Source organism: Plectropomus leopardus, chromosome 16, assembly GCF_026936395.1.
Source record: "Plectropomus leopardus strain MGB_pleo_1.0 chromosome 16, ASM2693639v1, whole genome shotgun sequence".
Taxonomy (NCBI): Eukaryota; Metazoa; Chordata; class Actinopteri; order Perciformes; family Serranidae; genus Plectropomus; species Plectropomus leopardus.
In genome coordinates, this window is record NC_142191.1 from 6,459,166 (window position 1) to 6,487,084 (window position 27,919).

Consider the following 27,919-nt stretch of genomic DNA (forward strand, 5'->3'; position numbering starts at 1 on the left):
ATATTTATAGATATATATATAGATACATATAACTTAATTATAGCATACAGGCTTTTGGGCTGATCTTTGAGCTTACAACAAAAACATGATCAATGGGTGCAATGCAAACTTCTATCAGCAGATGCCAATGTGGAGCGAACCGGTTTCAAAATGTTTCAAAGAGTCGAATTTGCCATCTCTAAAAAAACACATACCTGCTGTTTACATGAGTAGTTCCTCGCGCTCTTCTTCTCTTCTTAGTATTAGTAACAGTTGACGTCGCGCGAGGGAAAGCTGTCAGGAAGAGCGCTAAACTGCTTCTTACAAATCATCAGAAATACATATAAATAAAAAAATTAAATACCTGCAGACTCAAGTCTGTGAGCTGAAGGCGTTTTCTGCAGATAATTGCAACACAGTCACAGTCACTCAATGATTTAACTTAAAAAAAAAAGATCTGTATCATGTTTAACATAACTACTTTTTATGTTTAACTGGTTTATACCTTGCCAAAAAAAGCATTTTTTCCCATGCAGTCACAGTTCACAAATAATAATAATAATTATATGTATCTCTCTCTCTCTCTATATATATATATATATATTGCCAATGTATTCATTATTATTATCATTATTATCATTTTAGTTTAATTTCTCTTCTTTTCTTTGTAAATTTTTGTATCTGTTCAGCTGTAATTATGATTTTTTTTTTTTTGCCAGCAATACTGGAAATGTCTTCATGTAATGAAACATGCACTATGGACTATTGTGCATCTGCAAAAGTGTCATATAATACAATGAGGGATGGCATGACACTAAAATAAATAAATAAATAAATAAATAAATAAATAAATAAATAAATAAATAAATAAATAAATAAATAAATATATATATATATATATATACATATATATATATATATATATATATATATGTCTATTAGCGGAAGTGAAACTGAAAAGAATCTGATGATGAATTTTTTAATTCACCTGTTTATTATTATTGGCGGACGTAGTTTGGTGACAAGAAAATAGTTCCTACATGAAACAAAGTTTGTGGATTATCTTGAGTAACTCGGGTCGTGATTTCTGGTAAAAACACATTACTGTTGACTTTTTCATTTCTTTTTTTTTTTTTTTTGGTGTTTGAGCACCACAAGCCGAGTGCAGTCTAGTTCCATTATTTTGGAGAGAAGGCAGCAATCCAACTCTGCGACTCACATCCAATCTGAACTGATAAACAGCACTACAGGTAAGAGGAAAAACATGTAACAGTATTGTTGATTTTGGGGTGAACTGTCCCTTTAAAAATCTCACATATTGTCAACATGAGTCCACATCGTCACATTTTTTCTGACCTTGTGATTCAAAATTAACAAAGGATAAAGTTTGTTTTCTTGCGTGTTTAGCATATCAAAGAGCCGGCCTGCGTGGGGAAAAGTCGTTTCTCTCTGTGTACAGTAGCTCCAGCTCTGTAAGCTCTCCTCAGTCGGGAGGCCCCTGCTGGCTAACCTTTGGATGACTTTCAAGCCCCTCCGCACACCATTGTTATTCCTCAGTCTTTCCCTCAGATGTCCTTTTCTCGCCACAATCACTCACATGCTCTCAGCTCTGAGAGGAAAGCAAGCATGCTAGCTCCTCAGAAGAAACGCAAACTGGGGAGTACTGTCAAAAGGACAATTTGCACAACACAAAAGCTTTTGTTTCCAGCCTCTTTGAGCGGGAGACAGGTGGTCACTGCGGGAATAACTTAGCTTTCCCTTTGAAAAACTACGGGGACAGAGGTGTCAAGTGCAGGCGAGCCACAGAAACAAGAGGATTTGTGTTAGAGCGCGTAATGTGGGACATTTTGTTCTATTCTGTCCTTTTCTTTCGCGCTGTTCTCGTACTGTACGGCAGGGACACGCAGCTGGCTTGGCCGGTGGGCCGCTTTTGCAAAATGACAAGAAAACAGCCCCAAACATGTCTGTGATTTTAGGATTTTTGGACATTTCCTCGATTTTATGGTATTTCTAGGATTTTTGGACTCTTGTAGGATTTCAGGGCATTTCTATGATTTAAGTAGGTTTCTAGGATTTTATGACACCTCTCGGATTTTGGGACGTCTCTAGGATGTTTGGATGTTTCTAAAATTTGGGACATTTCTTGGAATTTTGGACGCTTCTAGGATTTTTGGACATTTCTCTGATTTTAGGGCATTTCTAAAATATAAGATGTTTCTATAATTTAGGCACATTCCTACAATTTAAGGACATTTCTCAGAATTTTGGACGCTTCTAGGATTTTCGGACATTTCTCGGACTTAGAGACATTTCTATGATTTTTGGACATTTCTCCGATTTTAGTTTTTTTTGTTTTTTTTTTTAGGATTTTAGTCTGTTTCTAGGATTTTAAGATGTTTCTGCAATTTAAACGTGTGTAGGATTTTAGGACATGTTAAGCATTGTATAATGTTTCTGGGATTTTTTTTAGACATTTCTAAGATTTTAGGACATTAGGGGCTTAGCCAGGACCTCTGTCAAGGGTTACGGGGGATCCTTTGGCACTTTTTTGAAAAACAAGCTAAAAACAAACTATTTTGATGCTGTTTTATGAACTCTGGCACATCATGTATACTAAAAGTACAAAAACAATTCCCAGTGTGAATCACTTTATTTTTAATGTGATTTAGAAAATGTTTGGGGGGCCACTCGGCACCCGACCGGAGGCCAGATTTGGCCTGCGGGCTGTAAGAGTGTCACTACAGTAAATGGGGTAAAATTTATTCAACACAACCCATAAAATATTCCTTTTCTTTATTTTTTCATTAGTTGCAGGTATGGCACAAAAAATGGGTGATAAATCCAAAGAAATACAGTGAAAAAGAAGCCTGATCATATATAAATATAGAGCACAAAACAGAGAAGAGTGACAGGTCATCATTACAGGGTGTCGGCACGGAACAAGATAAATAACATCACTGAAACACAGCTTTCTCAACAGCATCGCATTTCATTAATTCCAGGGGTCTTTCCAAGAGCGAGGGGGGACGTTTCATTTTGTCATCCTGCGCGCAGTCGGCTGCACTGACGGTAAATAACTGGACAAGAAAAAATGCAAAATGCTCTCGCCCGGCCTGCGATTCCATCTTGAGATTCACTCCAACGCGAGAGACAATGAGGTACCAAGAGGTGGCAGTTTTCCCCCTGGTAAAGTTGTCACACTGAGCAGCCGTGCCATCAAATAGCGACACAGTGCTTCTTCCCTGACAGAGTAAAATGAGATCTCTGAAATGTGTCTACCTCTCCCAGTTATTTAGTGAGACTGCAGTCAGCCTCCTGTCGAGGAGTCACTCACCGCTGCCTCGCCACTGTGCCAACGTGAAAAGAAACTCGCCGCATTAAGATGGCAATTTTACTCTTGAAAACACATTCAACACAGTGGTAATGTTTCAGGGTTTTATGTGACAGACGTTTGTTCCCTCGTATGAACACTTTTCTGCCAAATTCACTGTGACTGCCAATTCTCAGAGACGGTGCTGGTCGTGCCGAACCGCAGTGCACCCCCCCCCACCCCTCCGCTGCTGGCACCAGCTCTCTTTGCTGAATCAATACCAAGAAAGCAGGGTGTGTGTAGTGATAATTGGGGCTACCAGCTGCAATTATATCATGCTAGTGGAACTTATTCGGGGAGCTAAAAAGCGCGACGAATGGCACAATGTGACAAAGCCCTTCTTAGGTTGAACAGAAAATGACAACGTTTCCACTCAGAAATAAATCTTGGGACTGTTCCTTTTAGAGACCCCCGAAGTGCTCTGTTTTCAGTGTTTAAATACACGGTAAGAATAATACATCAGGTAATTATACGGTGGCCCTGAGGGTCAAAACACTTCAACATTTCAGAAAACAAAACATCATTTCGGAAAACATAGTAACATTTCCCTTCAGGTGTCGGCCGCTCAATTCACAGAAAAAACAGTTTCATCGGCTGAAGTTTGGCGAAAGGAAGCGCGAGGTAACAGCTACGCACACTGCTGCAGCTTCTCTTTAGGATAAATAAAGTTTTATTTGATTTAATATTCCCGACCTGTGAGGGCCAAGGCATCCCGTCAGAAATCAAAGTGAAGAAAAAGTACTTCTGTTTGTTATCAGCAACGAGGAGTCATCACTCAATCGTACCTACCTTTTCATGTTTGTTTTGTTTTCTGGAATTTGGTTTTGTTTTTGAAAATGTTATTTTGTTTTCTGAAATGTGATGTTTTGGAAAATATTTTGTTCTGGTAAATGTGTTTTGGGAAACGTTATGTTGTTCTCTGAAATGGTTTGTTTTAGGAAATGTTTTGTTTTGAGAAACGTTGTAGTGTTTTGACCCTCAGGGCCACCGTACAGCTATAAGTAAGAAGGTGAAAATTACAGCTGAATCACCTCACAAAAAAAAAGAAAACACCTTTCCAGAAGTTTAGCAGAAAGGAACTTCAAGCAAATCTTTCCCACTTGTAGTTTAGAATATTACAAGGTATGCACTTTCTAGGAATTTGTTTTAAATTACATTTCCTCACATAGCAACTGGTCATGGTTCTACTCACATGGATAGGTTTAATCAAATTCACCAAAGAACCTGGGAAATAGTTTCAGCACACTGCATCATGTTGCAGCAATTATGTTCAATCTGCAGCCGGCACAAACCCTCACAGGCCACGTCCTTTTAATGCTACAGCAGCTCCATTTTAATGGTTTTAATGTGAGCACTGGTACACTCATGCACAACTGCATCATTCTTTTGTGTATTTGTCAACACGCAGAAGAAACGGCACTGAAAAAAAAAAGACCTTGTTTGTTTCTTTACATTAAAAGGTTATTTCCTTCTCAGTTCAATTAGGACCAACATGTACAGTTTATGTTACAAGCAAGTCGGACGTGTCATTTTCTCAGTAAAGAAAGTAAAACTGCATTTCAGAATGAAAACACTATTTCTGTCTCTGTAACTGTAACGATGTTTCCCTCCTCCCACCTACCAAATGGCCGATGCCTTTTCCCATGCAATAAAGACCGACTCGCCGTTTGTTTGCAGCAGTGTTACAAAGAAAAAGGCAATTTCTGGTGTGACCAGTACGATGTAGTGCAATGCAATACAACTCACCCAAACACCACATTTACAATGTTCAGTATTTGTAGAAACAGCAGGGTTCAGTACTTTCCTTTTTTGTGTCTGTTGACTGAATTCTGTGGTGTAATTTCAGGCTGTGCACTTTTTAACTTAACTTTTGACAGGTTAGTTGGGACTTTTTGAAGGTGGGCTGAGTGAGGTACTTATCCATGGTCAGTGTATTAATACAGTAGATGTCGGGTGGTACATACGCAGACTGAAGACGCTGGCTGGAGTCCAACATGAAAGCTAATCAATACAGTGCTGTAGACGGCTTAGAAGAAAAACATATTTTAGCCACCTGAAAAATAATCTACAACAAATCAAGTGTACGTTATATTTAGAGTATTTTCACTGCTTTACCTTGCTAACAGAAACCATTAACGGCCTCATTTATCCATCTATGCTCACAATAAAGCCACCAGACTAAACTGACGACATATATCGACAAAAGTTCGGCGCTGTGGAGCGAGGGGCGAATCTAAATCATCGACTGTAGCAACGTCTTGCAGGCAGCCTGTCATTCAAGTGGCCCTGCCCCTTAATATGGGCCCTTAATTTTTGGGTCTTAATTAAAAAAAAAGTTGGAATCAGTCATAGACACTGTACCTTTTTTGTACCAGGCTGTAAACATGATTATTTCTGCTGTAAAGTTGGGTGTTCTCACATCACTATGGGGTCTATGGAGATGGACTCTCTTCTGGAGCGAACCTCAAGTGGTTATTCACAGTGAACTGCAGTTTTTCACACTGGCTTCATTTTTCAGCCTTGGATGTTGCAGGTTGGCTAAAATGCATTCTGTCGGCCTTCTTCTCCAAAATGAAAACATGTAAAATGTAATGTAATGCACTGACTATGGATAAGAGCCTCATACAAAACCACTTAAAAAAGTAATCTTAATCACTTCAAGTCAAGGTTGAAGATTTTCAGCAAATAATTAAAGAGTAAGTTAACCCTGACTTTTGGCTTGAGTGCTTTGAATGTGAAAAAGTCTCAAAAATAAGCAGGGCCGAGAGGGGGCTAAGACCCGCCCAGTTACCCAATCATGCCGCCTCTTGATCCACAACACCTCCCTGCCCCCTGAACACACAGAGTAGTTGGTTTGTGAGAGGGTGGCTACAGGACGGCGACATGGAGCTCAGTTGGTGGTGAAAGCAGGTTCCTGCTACCAGGATCAGCCAATAACCAAATTCAATTGCAATACTCAGATTTCAACCGTTACATACACAATATGTATATTATTAATACTTTGCACTCAAATGTCATAAATCAGAGTTGGCCATAAATCAATCGTAGAAAAATCTCTGCTGTTTGTGGCAGCTCAAAAAGATTCTGAGCAGCAACATAGATTCACAAACCTTAATACACACATAAGTTAGCCTTAAACTTTGCAAAATTAAAAACGGCTAGAATATAGGAACATGAAGAGGAGGTTTGGGTCTTGGAGGGAGCTGCAAAGAGATTTTTACGCTTCACATCTGCATGAATGTGATTGGATATTGCTAGTCAGCTGGTAATTAAGCCGGTGGTTAAAGCAACGGCTGATGCAATTGTGACTTCAGTGCTGTGCCTGCACTAAAGCTTTCCTCTATTTGAGAATGTTGTATTTACTAAAAGGCAGTTCTATTAGATTGCAGTACCTAAATATTCCAAAAATAGAGACCCTTAAATTTTATGTTTTTGTTAAAGTGTTTTCAAGTACAGAGCTTAATAGATTCCTGAAACAGTCTTCCAAAGAGGAGAAAAAAAAAAGGTACCATTGTTTTATTTGTGTTACCCTCTATTAAAATTCATGGCACTTTCACCACAACTGCAAACTCCTGCACGAGTGTCGAACCGAAGTGGCTCCTGTGAGAAACATCTCATACTGTACGCGCGGGTGGGAAAAACAACACTCACGAAACGTCTCGCGCCCGGGCACAGTGATGAAACACTTGGCACACATGGACACATTCGGCTCCCAAACTAATCAGAAACAGAAATACCTCAAACCCATTCCCCCCTCGTTAGTTTATACGAACACTTCACACCTTCCACGACTACAGAAGCCTCTAATCATCAAAATAAAGTCGGTAAACACAACACTGTTTACATATTCAAAAACTGTTAATCCCCTACAATTGTACTTTGAAGTGGCTTAGAGGACTTTTATCAATAAATAGAGCTGAGCTGAGTGTGTAAGCTACTCACCAGACTCACAGCTCGGGTGTACACAAAGGGCACAGGCTGACACAGGGCGTGTGACTGCACAGAAATGGAAATAAAGGATATGGTGAGAGCTGTAATACCAAGAAAACAAACAATGGTTCCTTTTTTTCAGCTGCCGTTTTGGGAAATGTGACAATATTTCCTTTGCAGAGATGAAAGTTTTGCAGATATGTATGAATGTACCCAGAATTTAATAATACACTCCATAAAAGTTTGATAAAGTCTGCCATAGTTTTGAAAGGTTAATGCTGATGTAATTCAAACACACACAAAACTAGTTTGACTGTATGGAGAATATACGGAAGCAAACGTTCAAACTCAGGCTGCTATTTTATAACAATAGTTTGACATTTTAGGGAAGTATTTGTTTATGCATTAAAACAACTCTCTATATAGTGAGTCAAACTTATTTCCTAAGAATGGCAAAAGCATGATGCGCCATACTTTCCATCTGATGCGCTAGTACTCTTCTGCCATCATCGGTTGGATTTTTTTTTGTAGGCAATAGGAGTGAAATTGGTTTGGGTGAGGCTACAGTCATATGAGTGAATGCAGGCGAGTGACTATTGCCTGCTGCAATGATATTTGTGCTGAATGTCGGCTGTGCCAGATGTGAGACACACAGAAAGCTAACTAGCTGGCTAATGTTAGCTGGCTTGCAAGTAAACACAGCAATTATTAAGTTATTAGCACATTTTCCATTTTCATGCCTTCCATGCTCGTTTCCGGACTCATGCGGGGCATATTTGTAATTTCACGGCCAATGCCCAGTCAACATTTGTATGTGAGGCCAATGTTAGTCGTATTTGGGCTGAAAAATGGGCCCTATATAGGATTTTCCCCGGGTTCCATAATGGCTCCATGACAATTGCCCACATGGGTGAGTTTTTCCCAAGTGGGCCCCAGGTCTTGGGCCCACACCCACTTGGTACCCAGGTAGCCCTAGCATAATTCACGTGGGGCCAACCAAGGTAAACCCACCCAAGTGGACTACTGGTATGGGGCCATTTTCTGCCCAATTACTACCCACATGGGCCCCACATACAAATGTCGGCAGGGTACATTGTCATTGTGCCAAAGAGCAGCGTGTAAATTAAGAGCATTCACTCCCCAGCAAAATCTGGGGACCAAATCCTCCCCAGAAGTCCACTGCAAAGCACGCTGACTAGCAAAACAAACAATAAAAACAACAACAAAAAAAGACTGCTCGATCTGAAGCAATCTCAGTCAACTGAGAGGTCTATAACTGACAGCAAAATCTGGGGACCAAATCGTCTCCAGAAGTCCACTGCACAGCATGCTGACTAGCAAACCAAACCAAAAAAACAAACCAAAAACTGCTCCACTTGAAGCAGTCTCAGTCAACTGAGAGGTCTCTGACTAATGATAAGAACCTCTGAATTTAAAGGGGCTGCCCCCTTTAAATTCCAAAAATGTCTATTTCTGTAAAACGTTTGACCTTGACACCAAAGTGATACCAAAGGCGTTCTTCCATTTAAATTCAGCTGTAATTTTTAATCATTCGTTAGAGGTGTAGCTACTATTACATGAAAACTGACCAGGTGCTCAGGGAGGCCATAAAAGGAACAGTTACCCAAATATCCTCAACTCATATCCATATTAACAGTGACGACTGCACGGGGCACTTTGGCACTTTTCGTTACTCACTATACCGCAGGAGGATATAGCAGCTAGCTAATGGGTATTTTATCTTTAATTGTTTTTTTTGGAAATTGTGTCAAAGTCAGTCATGTTCTTGACGTGTCCAAAACAACCTATGAAAGTCTGAAAGTTCTCATCATCAAAAGCACACAAAAAAACATATGTTTTAGTAAAACGTTACATCTATAAGACTGTAAAAAAAGAACTCCCCCCAGAACTCCATTTACATTCATTGTGATCTGGGCTGTACGGAAACAAAAAAACACAGAAATGAAAGAAAAATAAAACAGAAATGGGTCGCAGATAATAGCTGTGATTATGTCTCTGTAATAACATCACACAGACCGTGATGGTTTTATAAGGATGCCCTGAAATGCTCATCAGTCTGCTCTGTTTTGCGTAGCGTATTTATCTTCTTTACATGTATCAGTTTCTTATCACACCTATTGTACACAGCTTTATGCTCACACATGTACATGACCCAAACCCAGGCTTCCACAGGAGAGGCTACATATGCTGAACAACCACAACACCAAGCTGACACCCAGTCTGAAGACTTCATTCATACCCTGGGTTCCCTTTGTGTCCTGTAGTGTTCTGGTTGCGCTATAAATATGAATGTAATGAGTAAAAAATGCTGTCAAACGTGGACTTGTGTTTGGAAAGCCTGTGGAAGTAGGTCACGTATGTGCAGAGAAATATAAAATGGATTTTTAATATGTTGAGACCTTAAACTGTATGTTGTGCTTCCTGTACTCCAACATAAAACATTTATCATAAACCTTTGAATAGAGCTTCTTTAACATTTACAAGTTATACAGTTACCAAATTGGTTTTACTTCTTATGCTTCCGTCAGCTTGGATACTTAAGCAATGCAAAGGGAGACAACAAGAAGAAGAAAGGAAGTTAAGTCATCTTCAACAGAAAAAATAAGAAACAAGACACAAGTCCTCAAAACATTTTGTCATAACCAACAATGAACGGAATTTTCTTGTTTTCTCTTTTTTACAATACATTTTTTAAAAACCCCGCTGGTTAAGGTTATGGTCTCAGGTAGATCTTCCACAGTCAATCTTCACAGTTTGTGTAAAAGCAGAGAAACATTCTCGCTAGAGTAATAAAATATCATGACTATTATTATGGTCATTATTATCTTTTATTTTCGTATTGTTCCATAGAAATGGCGGAGGATAGTGGGGCGAGGCCTTATCGCCCGAATGACGAGCCTGCAAAGTCTCCTCCCTGTACAATGATTTAGTCAGCAGTTGTTCTTTTTTTTTGTTAAAAAATGCTCGCCCGCAGGGAAGGATGGGAAGAGAGAGTGGGATATTCATTCGACAAAGTGTCTTGATCCTCCTGCGTGTCTTTCTGCGAAATCCAGAGCCTCATTTTCACCGCCGTTTTCGTCCAAATTGTTTCTGGTCAGCTGCCCTCACGTTGAACTAGGCATAGGCATTAGGCGCATGCACGCACACAAACACACACACATACACACTCACACACACACACAAACAAGGAGTTAGGTGGAGCCGCACCCCCTCTGAACACGCATGCCCTCCCGTCAGCACTTGTGGGGCAAAAGAAACATGTAGAAAATAGCCCATCAGAGGAAACATGAACAGAGATGTGTTCGATGTTGATTAACACCCAGGCTCACGATTCGGTTTGTAATCTGAAGGCACTTTGTTTCATGGCAGAAAGTAAAGTGGCTTCTGTTCCACAGGCGGACCGCCGACTGAATATTCGAGTCAGGCCTCACTGATCGGACCTCTCGCTCCTCTCTGCCTGTTCCTCCTCTCTCATTCCAGCTCCTGCGCTCCTCCTCTACACCTCCGCTGATCCTTCTGCCACCATACCGTCGGTTGGCCACTTGGACTCGTGAGCACAGTGTTAATAGATACATAGGCAGCTACAGGGGGTAAGCAGACAGAACTAAATGTTGCCAGAGTCCTTGTTTTTCTACAGTACAGCACCAAGCAGATAAAGAAATGCTGAGGTGTGACGTGAGGCCGGGCGAGAGTGAAAAACAAGTGTCGGTGATTGGCATCTGGTGCGAGAAAATGAAGATAAAGATACACAGAGAAAGGTCTGATTCCGATGTGTTTGTAAGCAGGGAAGTGTCCTCTTCAAAAAGTCAGCAGTGTCTATACTCCGCCGCCTTCCAAAAGTATTTTCATAGCTTCATAAAATTGTTCTTGTGCTTTACAAACTGTCCTCCCTCGACGCTTGTGAACTCTTTCGCCAAAGTCCGGGGCTCGTTCGCCGCCCACCTGTCTTTGTGCTCGTAAAGACGTCCAGAGTCCCGCACCGAGGAGCGTTTTCTGTAAAAGAGGTCTCTTTTAAAAAAATTAGCGCATCTTCTTTATTACTTTTTGTGTAACTTTTTTATTTTTTCCGTCCTTTGTTAATTCCGGCCGCTCCGTGGTCTGTCAGGGGACCCCTGCTGCTTTCAGGATGCATGAATCTTTGGTGATTGGATGCCGAGGGTATAGTTCACAGACGGTGGGTCTGAATATTCGCCTCTGAGGTGACGGAGAGAAGGGTCACCTCTGACCTTCCAGGAGGGTCATCACCAAGGTGATGCATAGCAGCCATATATGGGAGGATGTGAGCGGGTCCGTGGAGCTGAGATCTGCAACAAAAAAAGTAAAAGAAACAGAACTGGAATTAACACCACATGGTTTTATGCTTCAGCGCACCAGACATCCAAATCTGTGAAAACATGGATGCTTTATGCACATCGTCGCCCCGGCAGCACAGAAGATCTAAACAGTCAAGACACTTTTAAGATTCGTGTCACCGATTCAGTATCTGACCAAAGTATTCATTTAATGCCAAACTGTGGTGTTTTAAAACCTAACAAGGTAGTTTTGGAACAGAACTATTTCATAACTTGAAGGAAGTGTTCAAAACTGCAACGGTTAGAATGGAAATAAATGTCTTTTTGGGGCCGATCATATAAATTGTCTTGAAAGTATTTGGTAATCGACCTCTTCTGTCGTTTAGGTAGCCCCCCACCCAAACCCCCACCACAAACTGTTGTTTTTCTTTCATTCTTTGATTTATGTACAAACACAAAATAAAAGTTCTAGTCGGCAGATTTAGTTGTTTGTTCTGATGCAGGCTTCCCTCCATCTAACGATCAGCAGCTCTGCTGTAAAACTAGTCAGTGCTGAGCAAATATAAACCAAAATGATGTTCCTGCACTGCTGATTTCTCGCCTGAAATGTTTTCAGAAATTTATTTTACTGCTGCATTTAGCTGTAATAGGGAGAGATTGTGAACAGGAAGTAGGTACCATGCTGTTTCCTTCACAGTGAAAAGATAAAAATAGAGAGATCAAACAGGAAAAACAAGGCAGCATTGATCAAATATCAGCCAAGGTTTTGTTATTGAGTTGCATTTTTTACACCTCAAATGTTTCCAGAAACATGTTTTATCTTAATGTTTAACTGTGATACGAGATTGTTTAACTGCCCGTCATGCATCATGTCAACAACCAGAGGGACCATTTACTGGCCTGGTGCGGTGCAGTGCATTATGGTACTTGTAGGTTTTCTACCTCTTAAACAAAAGTGAATACCACAATCCTTTTTTTTTTTTTCTCTGGGTGTGTGGCACCATCTTCCCACTGCAGAGACGTCCTACTTTATGCCATCTGTTCTTGGTTTGTCTTAATTTTTGTTTGATGTGATCAAGGTGTGTATGGTGAATATTAGGGCAGAAATAAGGATATGCATGTTTAAAATGATTCTTATTTTTTTTATAAAACTGAAAAAGGTAGTATTTGATAAGTATTCACTTCCTCCTTCTTTTTTTGCCATGAAACACATGGGGCAATGGGCATTCTGGTGTATTATTTTTCTTGCTTATATTTTATTTTATTCTCCCATTTTATTTGGCATGTACGAAATAAAGATCTAAACTAACTAGGACCCTCTTTATATTGGTAAAATACTTAAGCTAGGCTAATCGTCTCGTGGCTCCAGTTTCAGATTTTACAGACAGCCATGAGACTGGTATCGATCTTTCCATCTGACTCTCGGAAAGAAAGCAAATAAATGTATTCTTTGAAATGCTGAACTCTTCCTTTAAGTCACAACAAACCTGAGTGATCAGATCCTAAAACAGCGACTCTGAACCGTCCCCATCAGTCAGATGTCGCCTCCGATCAGCCCTCATGAGTGTTCTCATTTTTTACATCCCATAAAGTCATGTAACATTCATCATGTGAGATTGAAAATTCATAATTCTTTGCATTATCCTCCAAATGAATTAATGTTGTCGCTTTGAATCCTAATGGATCCAAATGAAATAGAACCTGAATAATAATCCCGCAGTGATAAAATGAATAAGAATGACCTGAAAAATGAAAACAGATCACCCTGATTCATCTGCGGTATGTTAAAGGGATGCCTCGGTCTGAAGAAGCTCCTGAAAATAAACGTTCCTCCGGCCATAAATAACATGAATTAAATAAGAGAGCGCTCGTCTGCCGACAAATATCACCTTGTCAATTGCAGGCTATTTTCTGTGTCCTGTTTCCTGATTTTACCTTCTGTTTGTTCCTGCAGCGCAATTACAGTGCTCCACTCAGCCGGCGTGGCTATCATTCATATGATTACAACACTGTTGCCGTGGCAACCATGTTCTCCCAATGAGATGGTGGTTCAGCGCTGGCAACTGTCTGAGATTAGATCCCCTCTCGTAAATCTCAACCTTGTCCAACGAGTCAGAGCGAGAACTCGGAGCTCAGATAAGAGGGATGGGAGAGGAGGGAGGAGGCGGCTGCTACTCACTGGGCGGTGGGTCTCGACACTCCCCTTCCTCCAGCGTGACATCATCGATGGCGATGTCTCCCTCGATACCTGGTCCTCGGATACCCTCGAGTACTACCTGCAGAGACACAAACATGTTATCATATTATATGTTCTTAAGAGCCCAGAAAAAACAAGAAAATGAGCGCTGCTGTGAGACGAAAATGTAGAAGTAAGTACACAGTGTAATCTAGCGAAATTGCACAAAATGAAAATAACAGCAGGGGGTTGTTGTTCCAGTTTTAATGTCACAAAATTTAAAATTAAGGATGCTTGTGGAGCACTTAGAAGTGACAAAAAAGGGAACAGAAGTGCAGCCGAAACTATAATTACTTTCCACAACTGCAGTCGTAAAGATGATGGAATATTGCAGCTCTACATTTGCAAAGATTAGGCGTCCTGATGGCAAAGCGTGAGTGATATTGCTTTCTCAGTAGCAAACAATGTCCACTTCTCTGCTTAATATCACAGCTTGTGAAGTGCTACATCAATATGCCGCCCCCGAGGAAACTAATACTCCGGCATACAAACACAGTCAGAGAGGAAAATAGAGGGCAACAAGAGGAATGCGGCTGCGTGTCGGATTGATTAAGTTTGTCGGTCTCACCTGGAAGGATGCCGTCGGATGGATGCTTACTTTCGCCTGCTTCCAGCGGTCACCTTGGTTACCGTTGAGCGACCACACGGGACCCTCGGAGGTCGTCTGGCCCTTCTGTTTTAGGAGGGCGTTTAGTGTTCCTGCGTGAGGGAGAGAGACAGTTACACATACAGGTCAGCGCACACAAACATGATTCCAATAAATGTATAAACATCTGTGCTGTCAGTGGTTTCCAGCCTGCGGGCAGAGGACACACACTGGGCCGCAGAGTACATGCTACTGGGCAAATACTATAAATTGGCTGTCAGGCTGAATAATAATTCTATGACTTTACATGGTATTACAGGCTATTTTGGAGGCGATTACTGGGTTTGTCTGTCCTGCATTTTTCCTCTGTTGTACCTCCAACAACAGTTTAGTGATACGTAACTAAAGTAGGTCATCAGCACTCAAGGTAACCAGTTTATCATCACCACCATTCAGCATTCAGCAGTGCATGAAATCTGTGTGAGAACACCATCTATGTAGAGATGCAGGACTATGTGATTAATCAAATTAGATTTTTGACACAATTTTGGCCTCCGACAACTGTAAAACCATGATAATCGAGATAAAACGGTTATTGTGTTTCATTAATTTTGCCTTGTGTTATTAATACAGGACTCAATGGTGCAAAATTGGCAACTTTCTTGGGAGATTTAATTATTTTTCAGACCTTCTAGTCACTTTATTTCTGAATATAACCGGCTGCAGATAGGAAGCCTGTTGAGCTCTGATTATGTTTTGAGGCGGAGCTCGCAGGATGGCTGCTAACATTTCATTAACAATGGCATCACCCGAATACGTTGATTAATGGATCAACACCAAAAGAAACTGAAAGGCTAGTCCGCCCCACAGCGGCCTCCCACTGCAAATTTAAACTGCCAAAGTAACAACTAATAATGCCTTCCAGACAATTTAGAAGTTGAGATATTTCAGAATCAGTCAGAATCAGAATCACGTTTATTGGCCAAGTTCAACAAATGAGGAACAAGGAATTTTTTCCGGGTTGGCAATGCTCACAGTACAGGGGAGGGAAATAAGTTAGGGATAAGAAAATAGAAAAAAAGACAGACATAGACATGTAATTGTATTTACAAAAGGAAGAGATAGAGAATATATACAAAATGTACAGTATGTAATTCAAAAATATACAGTATGAACAGTTTAGTGCAAAAACCACTGTGCATGAGGTAGTATAAATATATATATATATATATTTGTTGTTTGTTGTTTTTTTGTTTGTTTGTTTGTTTGTTTTTGTTTTGTTTTGTTTTGTTTGTTTTTCTCTCCTGACACTCTGACTATTTACAGTTCATCAGAGTGACAGCCTAGGGGTAGAAACTGTCTTTGTGTCTGGTGGTCTTGGCATACAGTGCTCTGTAACGCCTTCCAGAGGGGAAGAGTTTGAACAGTTTGTGACCGGGGTGTGATGGGTCTGCAGAGATGGTGCCTGCCCGTTTCCTGATCCTGGACCGGTAAAGGTCCTGGATGGAGGGCAGGTCGGCCCCAATGATTCTCTCTGCAGTTCTGATTGTTCGTTGCAGTCTAATCCTGTCCTGTCTGGTGGCAGATCCAAACCAGACAGTGATGGCTGTGCACAGGACAGACTGAATGATGGCAGTGTAGAAGATGATCAGCAGTTCCTGTGGCAGGTTAAACTTCCTGAGCTGTCGCAGGAAGTATAACCAATACTTGACCCAATACTTGAAAAAGTACAACTGAACACACTCAAAGTCGGAGATCCTACTGTACCCAAACTTCAGCGGCCTGACGTCACACAACAATGGCAGCATCCATGGAGGCCACGGAGGCCCACATTGAAAATGATAAGAAATCAACTAAAGGTAGCGTAAAGTATATTTGCATGTATTTAATTAAAATAATACATCAGCTGTCATATAGTAAAACCTGTTTTGCATGTAAATTGATGCCAAAATACATTGCCATTGTTATTAGGTAACTGGTTACAGTAAATAATCGCTGAACTGATCTTCTCAGTACAAACATTAATCTGGAAAGCGGTGAAAAATTTAAAATGGCAAAACTGAGTTGTTTTTTCCCTGTTTTGCTCATATGTGCATGGGACCAGCCTGCTGATGGTGCAATTGTCCATAAACTAGCCACAGAAACATGAGTTTGTCACTGTCTGTCTTTACGTTTGGTGTTGTGCACCTGAAACTAGGAAAAACCTCTGACTTTGAATTGAACGCAGCATAATTGTAAAACCTGGATCTTCAACAGGTGTCCACGACCCACAGGGGTCCCCCAGAGTTACCGCAGAGCAGCCACTAAATTAATTTAAATTAAATTTATTCATTTTTTAAATTAAAATATGTCCTTAAAAACACATTAATCGTATCTTTTAGCTAGAGGGTCCTTGTCCTGAAAACACTGAGACCCTGCTATAGTGTGTGAACTGCTTTGGATATCTGACCACACTCACATAAACTGTACGTGGAAGAAAATACTGAAATAAAGCATTTGGTCAAAGTGCTTGAGCTCCACTACGATGCGCCTTAACGTGTTTCTTTCAGTCAGACGGTTATACCTGCACTGTATAAACAAGCTGCAGTTTAGGAATTCTCAACAGGTCTGAGTCTTCGGATGGAGAATTAAACTACATTACTGACATTTATGTTATTTATCTTTATTGATTTTACCATATTAAGAATATGCCAGTGTTTGAGTGCCGTAACTGTTACAGTAAGATTAATGGCTAATGACCCATCTACAGTTGAATTATATTTAAAATTCAACAAATGCACTCTTAGAAAGACAGTTTAAGTTTAAAGATCAATACATGCATGATGTTTCATGAGTAAATCATGCAGCCCTGCAGAAAGGTTTATTTGTATTTTCTGAAGTAGACATAATGAAATACAGTCTAAATAATCTTTCTGTTTACTTTCGCTTTTATTCTCGCCCACGCCCTCTCTTGTATACTTTATTTTCTTTCCATCTCTCCCCCATTGTCATTAATCGACTCATTTCAAGGTTTATTTGTATTTTGAGGGAATAAATAGAGACATTATGAGTATAAAAATATATACAACAGACTGTGGGGCAAAAAAGAAAAAAAAATTGATTTCTCTAATCCATCTTGTTTATGACTGAGTACAGAATGACTAATGATAATGAGATTTTCATATAACAAAGGAGATCCACATGGAGCAAATGATCAATTTTGCCAGCTTCCTGCATAGGAAATAGAAAAGGGTCTGTCTTTGTAGGAATCCTATCTATAATGTTGTCAGACACTTAAAATAACAATCAAGCCTGTCAGTGGCAAAAACAAGCACTTTTACGGAAATTGACAAATGCACAGAGTGGTTACATTGCAGCCTTTTCCACAGCTGTCACCTGCAGCACTCTCTCTCAATAATGGACCAATTTCACAAACTCTTGTTCCCAATTAGTCACTAAACAGTCACTCGAGACACAAAAACAGATGAAAAATACAGAAATTATCCTTTAAATAGATTACTGAAGAGCTTGGGACCAAACTGTGCTCAGAAAAATGGGACAACAACATATGGTTCTGTATCATTTACTGGAAAAAATGGATAATTAATCCTAAAAACTACTTTTATTTAGAATATTACCAAAGAAGTAATAAAAAAAAATATTGGACTTTATGGAAACTTTTTCAGACCAATTAAAGATCCTACATCTCAAATAAATCAAAGTACTGCATCAATGCATCTGTACCTTTTTCTTTATTCTGGAAAAGTTCTGCTCTTATATTTAAGATACCGTACAACCACTCAGACTGGAGGCAAGAACTCCAAGAGAAATTGGATCTAATATTCACCCCCGTCTCCTGCATTTCACATTTATGTATTCCTCTGCATTGGCAGCAGAGCCAGGCAGTAGCAAAGGTTAAACCCAGGTCATCTGAACTGATACATTTATTAAGTTGTGATTCTGCAAGCGGCGATAAATTATTCTCTAGCCCGTATTAATCCAAATTAATTATCACTAATGGGTGATGTGTGATGAGAATTTTTTGGATGAGCGTAAATACGTTCCCCGTAGAAGAGTTCCTAATTTAACATTAGATTTAAACTATTTCTGCTCTGTCCAGCTTTCCTGTCTTTCATCTTCCGAGTGGAGCCACACAGGAGGAGCTGCTGGATGTCGCTGTCGGAAGCAGCTCTGCATTTGAAAATGCAATTTGACAGATCCATTTCAACTGGATTCATATATAAGCGTTACAATAACACTGAAGTACTGTTTCTCATTGAGACAGAATAGACTATATACCGGGTCTGAACTGAAGACTCCCCTCAGTGAGACCTCTTGTCTGGCCCTGGGCTTTGATATAAAACTGTCAGATGATGACACCGAGTGCAACCACTTTACCCTCCTCTCCAAACGCAACCATTGTGTTGCTTTTCCTGTTCGCCGTGTAGGAAGAGGGGAAGCGGTATCTTTCAGCAGCGGGCCACCAGAGCACCGACCAAAGACCCAAATCTGGTTAGCGTTGACACCACAGTGAAGCTCAGCAGGACCACGGCTCTGAAGTCAAGTGAATTTCACAAGTACGGAAAGCAGCACCTTTGCGTTGACACAAGCGGGCGAGCGAAAACAGCAGACCGTAACCCTGCTTTTGATGCATCTCTGCCTCAGCGAGGTGCCTCATTACTGTACATCTCTGCGAGGAAACGAGGAGAAGCTGCACTGTATGTCCCTGTTCATATCCTCTCATCAGCACAGTATACAGTACGCTTTCCCCCAACGACAGCACAATCTCCAGTGAGAGATGAGCTCTTGTACAGAACATGACCTGCGGTTTCATCTCCCGTTGAAGTGTTTAGGATGTAGGAGGATTCTTGCTGAGCTGGCTGGCTTACGTTCTCTTTGAACTCATTGCGATGTAGGTGGTAATGTCAGTGTCATCACATCCTGAGCAAAGGCATGTGCTGTATATTCTTCTTTTTTTCCCTCTTAAAGGAATACCTGTGGCAGACGTGTGAAATTTAAAAAGATCTGAGACGAGAAAGATGTGGGTCTGGTGAAAAGTGAGAAATAGCTTCTGGAAATGTTCAATTATGTAGTGAGGATGAGAGAGTAGAGCAGTGATACTCAACTTACGACCCGTGGGCCAAATCTGAATACCCATTGGGTGCCGGGTGGACCCTCCAACCATTTTCTAATCAACAATAAAAATAAAGTGAATCATTCTGGGAATTGTTTTTGTAATTTTAGTATACATAAGATGGCAGAGTGATTTAAACGGCATCAAAATAGAGCTTGTTTATTAAAGAAAGGACCAGTGGAGGATCCCCCACACCCCCCGACAGAGGTACCAGCTAAGGCCCTAATGTCTTAAAATCCTTGAACGTACTGAAATCCTATAAGCATCCTAAAATTCTGGAAACATCCCAAAATCCTAGAAATGTTCATAAAGCCTAGAAATATCCTAAAACACCAGAAATGTCCAAAAATCCTAGAAACATCCAAAAATCCTAGAAACATCCTAAAATCCTAGAAATTTCATAAAAATCCTAGAAGCATCCTAATATCCTAGAAATGTCCAAAAATCCTAGAAATATGCTAAAATCAGAGAAATGTCCTAATACCCTTTAAATGTATCTGGTCCTAGAAATGTCCTAAAATCCTAAAAATGTCCTGAAATCCTAAAAATCCTAGAAACATCCCAAAATCCAAGAAAGGTGTTAATATTCTATAAATGTGGTAAAATCCTAGTACTGTAATAAATCCTAGAAATGTGCTAAAATTCTAGAAATAGCCTAAAATCCTATAAGCATGTCTGAGGCAGCTGCATTGACGTGACCTGCTGTTATTTCTAAAAGTGGCCCTCGAGTGAAGCAGGTTGAGTATCCCTGGAGTAGAGAGTTGAGGTGCAGTACCACCCTCCTCGCTAATGAAAAGATGAAGGTCAGGCTTAAAACAGACTTGCTTGGTGCGCTTTGCTGGAGACTTAATCCCATAAACAAATGCGACACGGGCTCCAAAGGCAAACTTTGATGTGCGCTTCAGTAATTAAGTGTGACCTTGTCTCAGGTATCCCCCCGCCAGCTAACTACGGAGGAGTTTCTTTGAGCCTGTGCCACTGTTCTCATCAGTGTGTGGGCGAAACTCCTTATCGAGCGATTCTGGCCTTCAGCGGCTGCCGTGCCACAACTTGACTGTGACTCACCTCCGCAGCACAGTCCCAAAGAGCATCAAACTCCCAGAGACGGAGCCCTGCCATGTCTGATGGCTTTGTGACTCACAGATCTAAAAAAGGGCCTTCAACTATTTAAATAGTTCTCTAAGAGAGCACATACAGTAGACGTGAACATACATTATTTGGCCCATTTGTCATGAGCATTCTCGGGGCAGAAAATATCACAACATTCCTGAGCTCTGGGGCGAATTTCTCTCATGGCCGGAGAAGCAGAATACTAAATGGAGCGTGGCCGTGGAAGATCTGAGCTGGGTTTCAAGTCCTTGACATTTAGCCCATTCATCATAACACGCCACAGTCTGGGCATGGGCTTCACCACAGACGGGGGGAGGGCAGGGAAGAGAGGGTCTGGCTGGCGATCAATTTGAGCAAATTGGAAATGTCACGGCCTACTCAACCTCGGCAGGGAGCCGGAGGAGCTCTCATCTCCCCGCTGAGTCGCCCTCCGACACCTCTATCCTTATATTCTCTCCACCTCCCTCGCCTCCGCCTCTCCAGATGTTTGGTCCGCCCCCCCACCTGGACGCTTCCACTTGGCCTTTCCACTGAGGGAAGCTCTAAAGTAGCTTGGCTAAGTTTCACACCATATGGAGTCCTGCTGTCAACCGAGTGTTAAAGGGTCAGTTCACCCAAAATATTACAAAAAACATACCTCTAATGGTCTAAAGCTGTGATGTGGTTTTGATTTGTATTTGCAGAGTTTTTAAGATATTTGTCTTTAAGTTGCCACTACAGAAATATATTTGGTAACAACACATTTTTTTATATTCACATTTTCAAGAAACAATATTTTAATTACTCATAATACTCTGTTAAAAATATTCACATAAACATTTGGTGATTGCACTGAATAAGCAGAGGAGTTCACTAGGATGAGATGAAACAACTCATCAAATACAGCAGCGATATCTAGTCTAATGTCACGGTATTGATTTATTGTTCTACTTACGTTCTCACAGGAAATGTACACAACAATTTCCGCTCATACAGGCATTCGGTGTCTTTGCAAAATAAACTTTTGTGTTCGAAGGAAACAGCTGTCTTCTGGGTGAAACTCCTGTGCTTGTTTGACCACCCTGTTCTCATTCAGAATTCGTTAAATACCACCACTTTACAGTGATTACCGATTAACATCCCGACGCCAAAAGCCACCCTGCGTAAACGTAATATAGAGACAGATCCTAACGCGTCATACTCTGAAAACCATGCCCATGGGGGGGGTAGCTGCGCTCAAGAATGAAACTGAGTGGTGAAGTGCTAACATTATGCCTGTAGCTAACTAAAAACAAAAAAAAGCCAAACGTATATTTTAGCAGCATCAACTGTCAGGATGCTACAGTTTCCCCCCTTCTCTCTACTGATCTCTTCCCTTCTGTATTCACGTTTGTCTTCTGAAAAGCTCCGTTTTTCAGTTTCAACTGCTTATAAAAAAATTAGTTTTGGGTTCTTTACACTGTTGGTAGTTGGTAGTGCATCCCGTCACACAGCAGCTTTTAGGTATTTTTCTGTTGTTTTCTAGCAGACGGAAAAGACATGGAGGCACCTTCACTTTGTACAAAGTCAACGGAGAGCAATGGATTGTCCCAAAAACAGCAATATGTGATGACTTGGGGTGTGAATGTGTTGGTTTGACCCATCTATCCACCTTTACCCTCTCTGGACTTCCTCCTTCTTATCACTACATCAGTTGCTCTGAGCATCTAATATTGCCGTGGATGGGTTTACACGCGAGGTATTAAAAGCCCTGTGTGTCTCATAAAGAGTGTCTGTATTTGACAACCTGTGAACGATGGGCTGGGAGTTTGGTGGTGGAATTTGCTTATAAAACATTTTTGAACTAATTAAAAAACTAAAATTTAAAACACTTATTTAGCCTGCAGTTCACCTCAAACAGTGAAAAAATGCTTTTTACTCAAAAGAACAATCTGAGAGCATATTGATATTATTAATGCAAATAAGAGTCATTTAATAAACTTCAAAGGGAAATATAAAAGCTGAAATGACATCAGCTTCACAAAAGAAAATATAGCTTATAAAAAAAAAAATAATCCCACGCGGTGAAAAGAGAGAGGAAGACGCAGAGAGGGGGCTGAGCGGGTTGGAGTCGGAGCAGCAGGTCCAGCAGAAGCTCAGAGCGGAGCAGGTGGAGGGTGGAGATGGCGCTGATACCATCGACGTCCCACCAGAATACTGAAGTAAATGCAGCCAAATGCTCGCTGTAAACATCTTATCAAAAGAGAGGCGAGCGCAGTCGCCAGCCTGTAGTGATTTCACAGTTTATTGAGCATCGAGTTTAATGAGCACAAAACGGCAACTCATTCACCATCGCTGCTCTCCGTTTCCTCCTTCACTTTGTTTGTCACCATTTTTCTATTCTTTTATTTGTTTTTTTTTGTTGACTACAATATATTTTTAGTGGAGCAGTATTTTTAGTTAAGTGGATATTTTTATGAGGCACCTGGTTTTTGTCAGGTGTCACTGTGATTACTTTTTTGAAAATCCCTGAAAACATATTTTTGTCAATCAGATTCTGACTGAGAGCAACAAGGTCCCACATAACCAAAAATACAATTTTTTTTGGTTATTTTAAATTAGATATATTTGTATTTTTTTTATCTATTTTTGTTTTTCTGACTGGTTTGAAGTGGGTGGGTCACAGTTGGGATCTGGCAGTATTTGATTTGGAAATTGATGACAGTCACTGGGGTTGTTTGGCCACTGTCAATCAAATCTGATCAAACACAATAACACAAAACTAATGAAGCACATTAGCTGAACCTTTGAGTGTTTAATCTTTATTAAATAAAGCTTAAGGATGTTTATTTTCAAACCTTTGACTTTGATTGCTAGAACAATAAATGCTACTGAGAGAAACGTGAGATTTGGTTCAAAGGATTTGGATCAGTGGTACGAAAAGACACACTGGCAGACGGCGATGTATGCCGTCACTGTGCGAGTCAGTCTCAAATGCCACACAAACTGTGCTTCAAGGATGCTGTGCTTGTAATCTACGTCCACAGTTGCTTTGCACGTGAACGGATCACCGGGAATGGCCTTCAAGTGCTATCTAACAGGCTCCCAAAAAGTCAAGATTGTGGATGCTAGACATTTTTATCATTGCCAAAACTGTAGTCAGTTTTTTGGTTTTTTTTAAGGTGCGAATGTCAAACGTGATGGTGCATAACATAAAACACCTGAGAGAGGTGCCCATGGTAGATAAAAATGGGAGGCATCTGATGGACCTTTAAAACCTCAACAAACTGTTCACATTTTTTTCAAAAACATATCAGGACATGGCCCAAAATAGCAAAAAAAGCTTGTTTAAAAGTTACAAGAAAATTACCTGAAAAAATGCAAAAAAGAAGCCAAAAACCAAGAAAAGGTTTGAAAATGTGCTGTAAAATATACAAATGTAGCTGACCTATTCACCCAGCCTGTAGTATGCAGATAGGCTGAGTGAACTAATGATAGTGACTAACATGCAGTGAATTGTCACAAACTAAACTGCAGATAATCTGTTGAACATGGCCCGACAAAGCAAAGCAGCTGAACTGCTAAATCTTAAATAGTAGTTGTTGAGATGTTTCACGTACTCTTCAGACTCTGTGTAGGCAAACTGTCTAAATGAAGTTACACCCTTTGTTTTTTCTCACCGGCCTCCAAGGTGAAAGAAGAATCCAAAAATGAAAATTCTCGATGAATCGAAGTCATAAGTGTCCACATTCAACATCGACAAAACTAAAACATCATTTTACAAACTCACACAAGTCATTTATCCCAACAGACAGACCTTTTCAAAGGAGAACTGAAGTGAAAGTGAAACATATTTATGCTGCCTTCAAAGCCAGACTCCCCTGACAAAAACAATCATTTTACCTCGCTGAACACAGGAGCTGCTGGTCTAACACAGCCGCCATCACTGAGTTTTAAAGGGTTAGTTGGGATGCACCAAAGTCTAAAAGAACTAACTGATCCAGGCAGCGGTAGACCTGCAGCTCCTGTGTTCAGCGAGGTAAAGTTACTGTTTTTGTCAATGGAGTCTGGCTATAAAGAGAAAAATTTCACTTTCGCTTCAGTTTTAAATACTGTTTTTAGTAAATATGCATGTGTTTGGGAAGTACTGAGCATACGACTGGATAAATGAGACTTAGATTATACTGTACGAGTTGTGTGAGAGTTTGTAAACAGATGTTTTGATCTAATTTTGCTGTTGTTAAATGTGGACCCCTATCACTTCAATTCATAAAGAATTTTTTCCATTTTGGGATTCTTCGTTCACCGTGGAGGCATGCAAGAAAAACATCTTCACTAATGCCATGTAACATGGGGGATAAATTGATGTACAAATTATCATTTTGTCTGTGAAGTATTCCTTTAACAAGTGATATTCAGTTCAAAATATGATTCAACAGCAATGAACAAACACAATGTACCAAACTAAAACAGGTGCTGGACTTTTGATGACTCGCTTCCAAAAACACCAACACAGGAGCTATCATGGATGATTACAATCGTAGAGGCCAGTGTGGGAGCTGCTTTGGTTTGAGAGGCATTCAAGTGGGTCTATTAATACCAGGAGATCGAAGGCTCAACACACCAAAAAAGACCAGTTTCGAAGCCTTTGGGACATCTGAAATGTTGCCAGGGTCATAGAGGATTTATGTAGCACAATTAAATATTTTATACAAGAAAGAGGTTTTGGTTATTTCAAAAATCTTATGTGATACATTTGTAGCTTCCTCTCTGATCTTCAAGTGACGGGCCAAACACATTTGAGAAACCTTAAATTTAGAATGACTTTTTTGCTATTATTGTGACTGCATTTTGTGTTTTGAGCGCAGCTTGCCATCTAACAAAGTGCTCTCATGCCTTAACAGCATCAAGCTCCCATGATACCAAAACGACCCCGCCGGCTACCCTGCGGTGCCCCTCACCTGCCTCATGAACCTGCGCAGTCGCTAATGATACGGGGTGAGGCCGAGGCGGAGAAATCACCAATAGATGCCTTCAACAATGTATGAGCCTGCTGTTTTTCTGCAAGAGATCCAATCTTTCTCACCACCCCCAAATGCACAAACACACAAACGGCGTGCGCTCAGAGCAGGAGTGCTCGCGGTCGGCTGATTGGGTCCCCGGTGAAGGAAGCCTGAGAGTCACACGTAAGTCACAGATGGCTCCTCCAGCCGCTCTGCCATCTTCAAATGGGCCGTACAAGGTTGTTATCTACATTCAGAGAGGAATGGAAGAGCTAATGCCCAATATTTGTACACTCACCTTTGAAGGGGGTTGTTGCAAAAACAAGATATCTTTTGCTTGAAAACATCTGACAGCTGCACTTACAAAAATTTTTAGCATGAAAGCACAAAACTCCCCGCTACAACCTGCCATGGGGATAAACCCTCTGGAAATGACTGAAATTCTGTTGCTTACAGGAAAAAGTGCTGCCGTTCCCCCTTTTTTTCCTCAGTGAACGTTTCCTGCCTCAAAAACAACCATTTCTTGACGAAACACGTAGGTGGCGGACAGCAATTTCAAGAATCTCATCACTCAATTTATGTTTCAAAGCCAGCGTGATGTCCCACAGGTGCTTGGTGAGGAATTTCGGTAAATAAAATTTGTTGTTTTGTTTCCTCATTGACTGTTATTTTGTTCCACACACAGATAAGAGAGCATCTCCTTCATTTAGCAGTAAATTACCGAAGCAATCTGAGTCCCACTTGAAGTCGCTTTTGCTGCTTAAGCAACCAAAAGCACAGAAAAGTGACAGATTCTCTTAAAGAATGAGTGTAATTATCCCTTTTTCTTCATTGGCTTCCATGAACCACTGAGCAGTGAATGTAAATTAAGATGATCTCTTCAGCAGCAGATACATGGCACATTAAAAGTCCAACAGCAACACAGATGTTTGTGAGACGGACTGGAGACACTGTGAGGTGTGTTTCTTACCTATGTGTTTTCCATACATGTGGTAGAAGAAGCCGAAGCAGTAGGCAGGTGGGTTGGTGATGCCGTAAGGGTTTTTAGGAGCCACGTTGAAAAAAGGACTCACAAGCCGTGCCTGGTCCCCTTCCTTTCGTGGTCTTGACGTCTCAATATACATGTAGAAACCTTAAAACAAAGGGACACATAAAACACACACATAAGACATACGTTAACATACAGGAGGCTACTGCAAGCAAGATTTAATAGTAGACGAAATATCTTGAGTGCAAAATGTTAAATATAATAAACTGCAGTGTAAATAATCAGGATGCAATACAATTAAAGGGTAATTTTGGTTTAATTCCACATATTTTGAAGTTTTGTCAGTCTGTATCAGTTTTATTTCACCGTACTCGCCAAGTCAGGAAAAAGGAGCGGTCAGGTGATTACGCGAGTTGTAAACAAGCCGAAACTTTACCCAGATTATCCAAACTACTTCATTTGGAGGTAAAAACAAAGGGGACCACTGGACATCCAAGATGCCAAGGAGGACCACGGCCAACCTGACACAACTGTGTCAGGAGGCCAACATTTCTGTCTTTAACCCTTTTAACTCTTGCTGAATGTAATGTCATTTGTTGGAACATCTTTAAATGATTTACAGTCCTTAAATCTGTACAACCCAAAATAAAGGTTATAAATGAATTCAGTTACGGTTCTTGGTTTTGGTGTGCCACCGCAACACTGTCAGTGTCCGCCTGTTTGAAAAATGTCCGGCGGCACCACAGAAAGTGAACATCCCCTGAGTTGGTCACAATCCATTAGTGCATGTTAAAACTTTGCACAGCTGTTTACACATCTGTGTAACGTGTGTGACTGTTGGTGAATCATGTTTACTGCCCCACTGCCACATTTCCAGATCTGTTATTGCTACCTATAGAACAACCGTACAGTATGTTATAGTATAGTATATAGCAAATACTTTCTGAAAACATATCCTCGGGACATCGGACAAAGTCATTGTGTCTCACTGGGAAACTGCACAAACAGTGGAAGTCCCCTTTGAAAAATATGAGAGTTTTTGCCATGCATTGTTCCCACTACTTTCTGACTGCCTACTGATACACCAGCAAATTATTTGTCACCGTCCGCACTGGGGAAAAAAGGCATCTGTGGTCATGCTCAGCTGCTTTTTCAGCCAGTCTGTGATAGCATGATGGAAATGAAACCTTCCATATCAGAGATAAGAGAGCAAGGCTTCCTATGAAGGACAGTTCTCCTTTTACTAATAGCAATAACCTGGGGCAATTTGAGACGATAACAATGGGGTTACATTTATGCTCCCTCGCTCTGACAGTGGTGGACAGCAGCGGTG

The 27,919-nt window shown here is 40.7% G+C and overlaps 1 protein-coding gene across 2 annotated transcripts in view; it reads right to left on the reverse strand.

Annotated features, from left to right (window-relative positions):
* Positions 1-8,795: 8,795 nt before the first annotated feature.
* Positions 8,796-27,919, reverse strand: part of LOC121955372 (MAM domain-containing glycosylphosphatidylinositol anchor protein 2) — a 252,880-nt gene continuing 233,756 nt past the window's right edge. For both annotated transcript variants that reach the window (XM_088089304.1, XM_088089303.1), the window contains exons 15-18: positions 26,569-26,730; positions 14,397-14,527; positions 13,772-13,868; positions 8,796-11,604 (exon numbers count right to left, since the gene is read on the reverse strand). In XM_088089304.1, the coding sequence (XP_087945430.1) occupies positions 11,516-11,604; positions 13,772-13,868; positions 14,397-14,527; positions 26,569-26,730 (479 nt within the window). In that variant the 3' untranslated portion in view covers positions 8,796-11,515. The remainder of the gene's footprint in view (positions 11,605-13,771; positions 13,869-14,396; positions 14,528-26,568; positions 26,731-27,919) is intronic.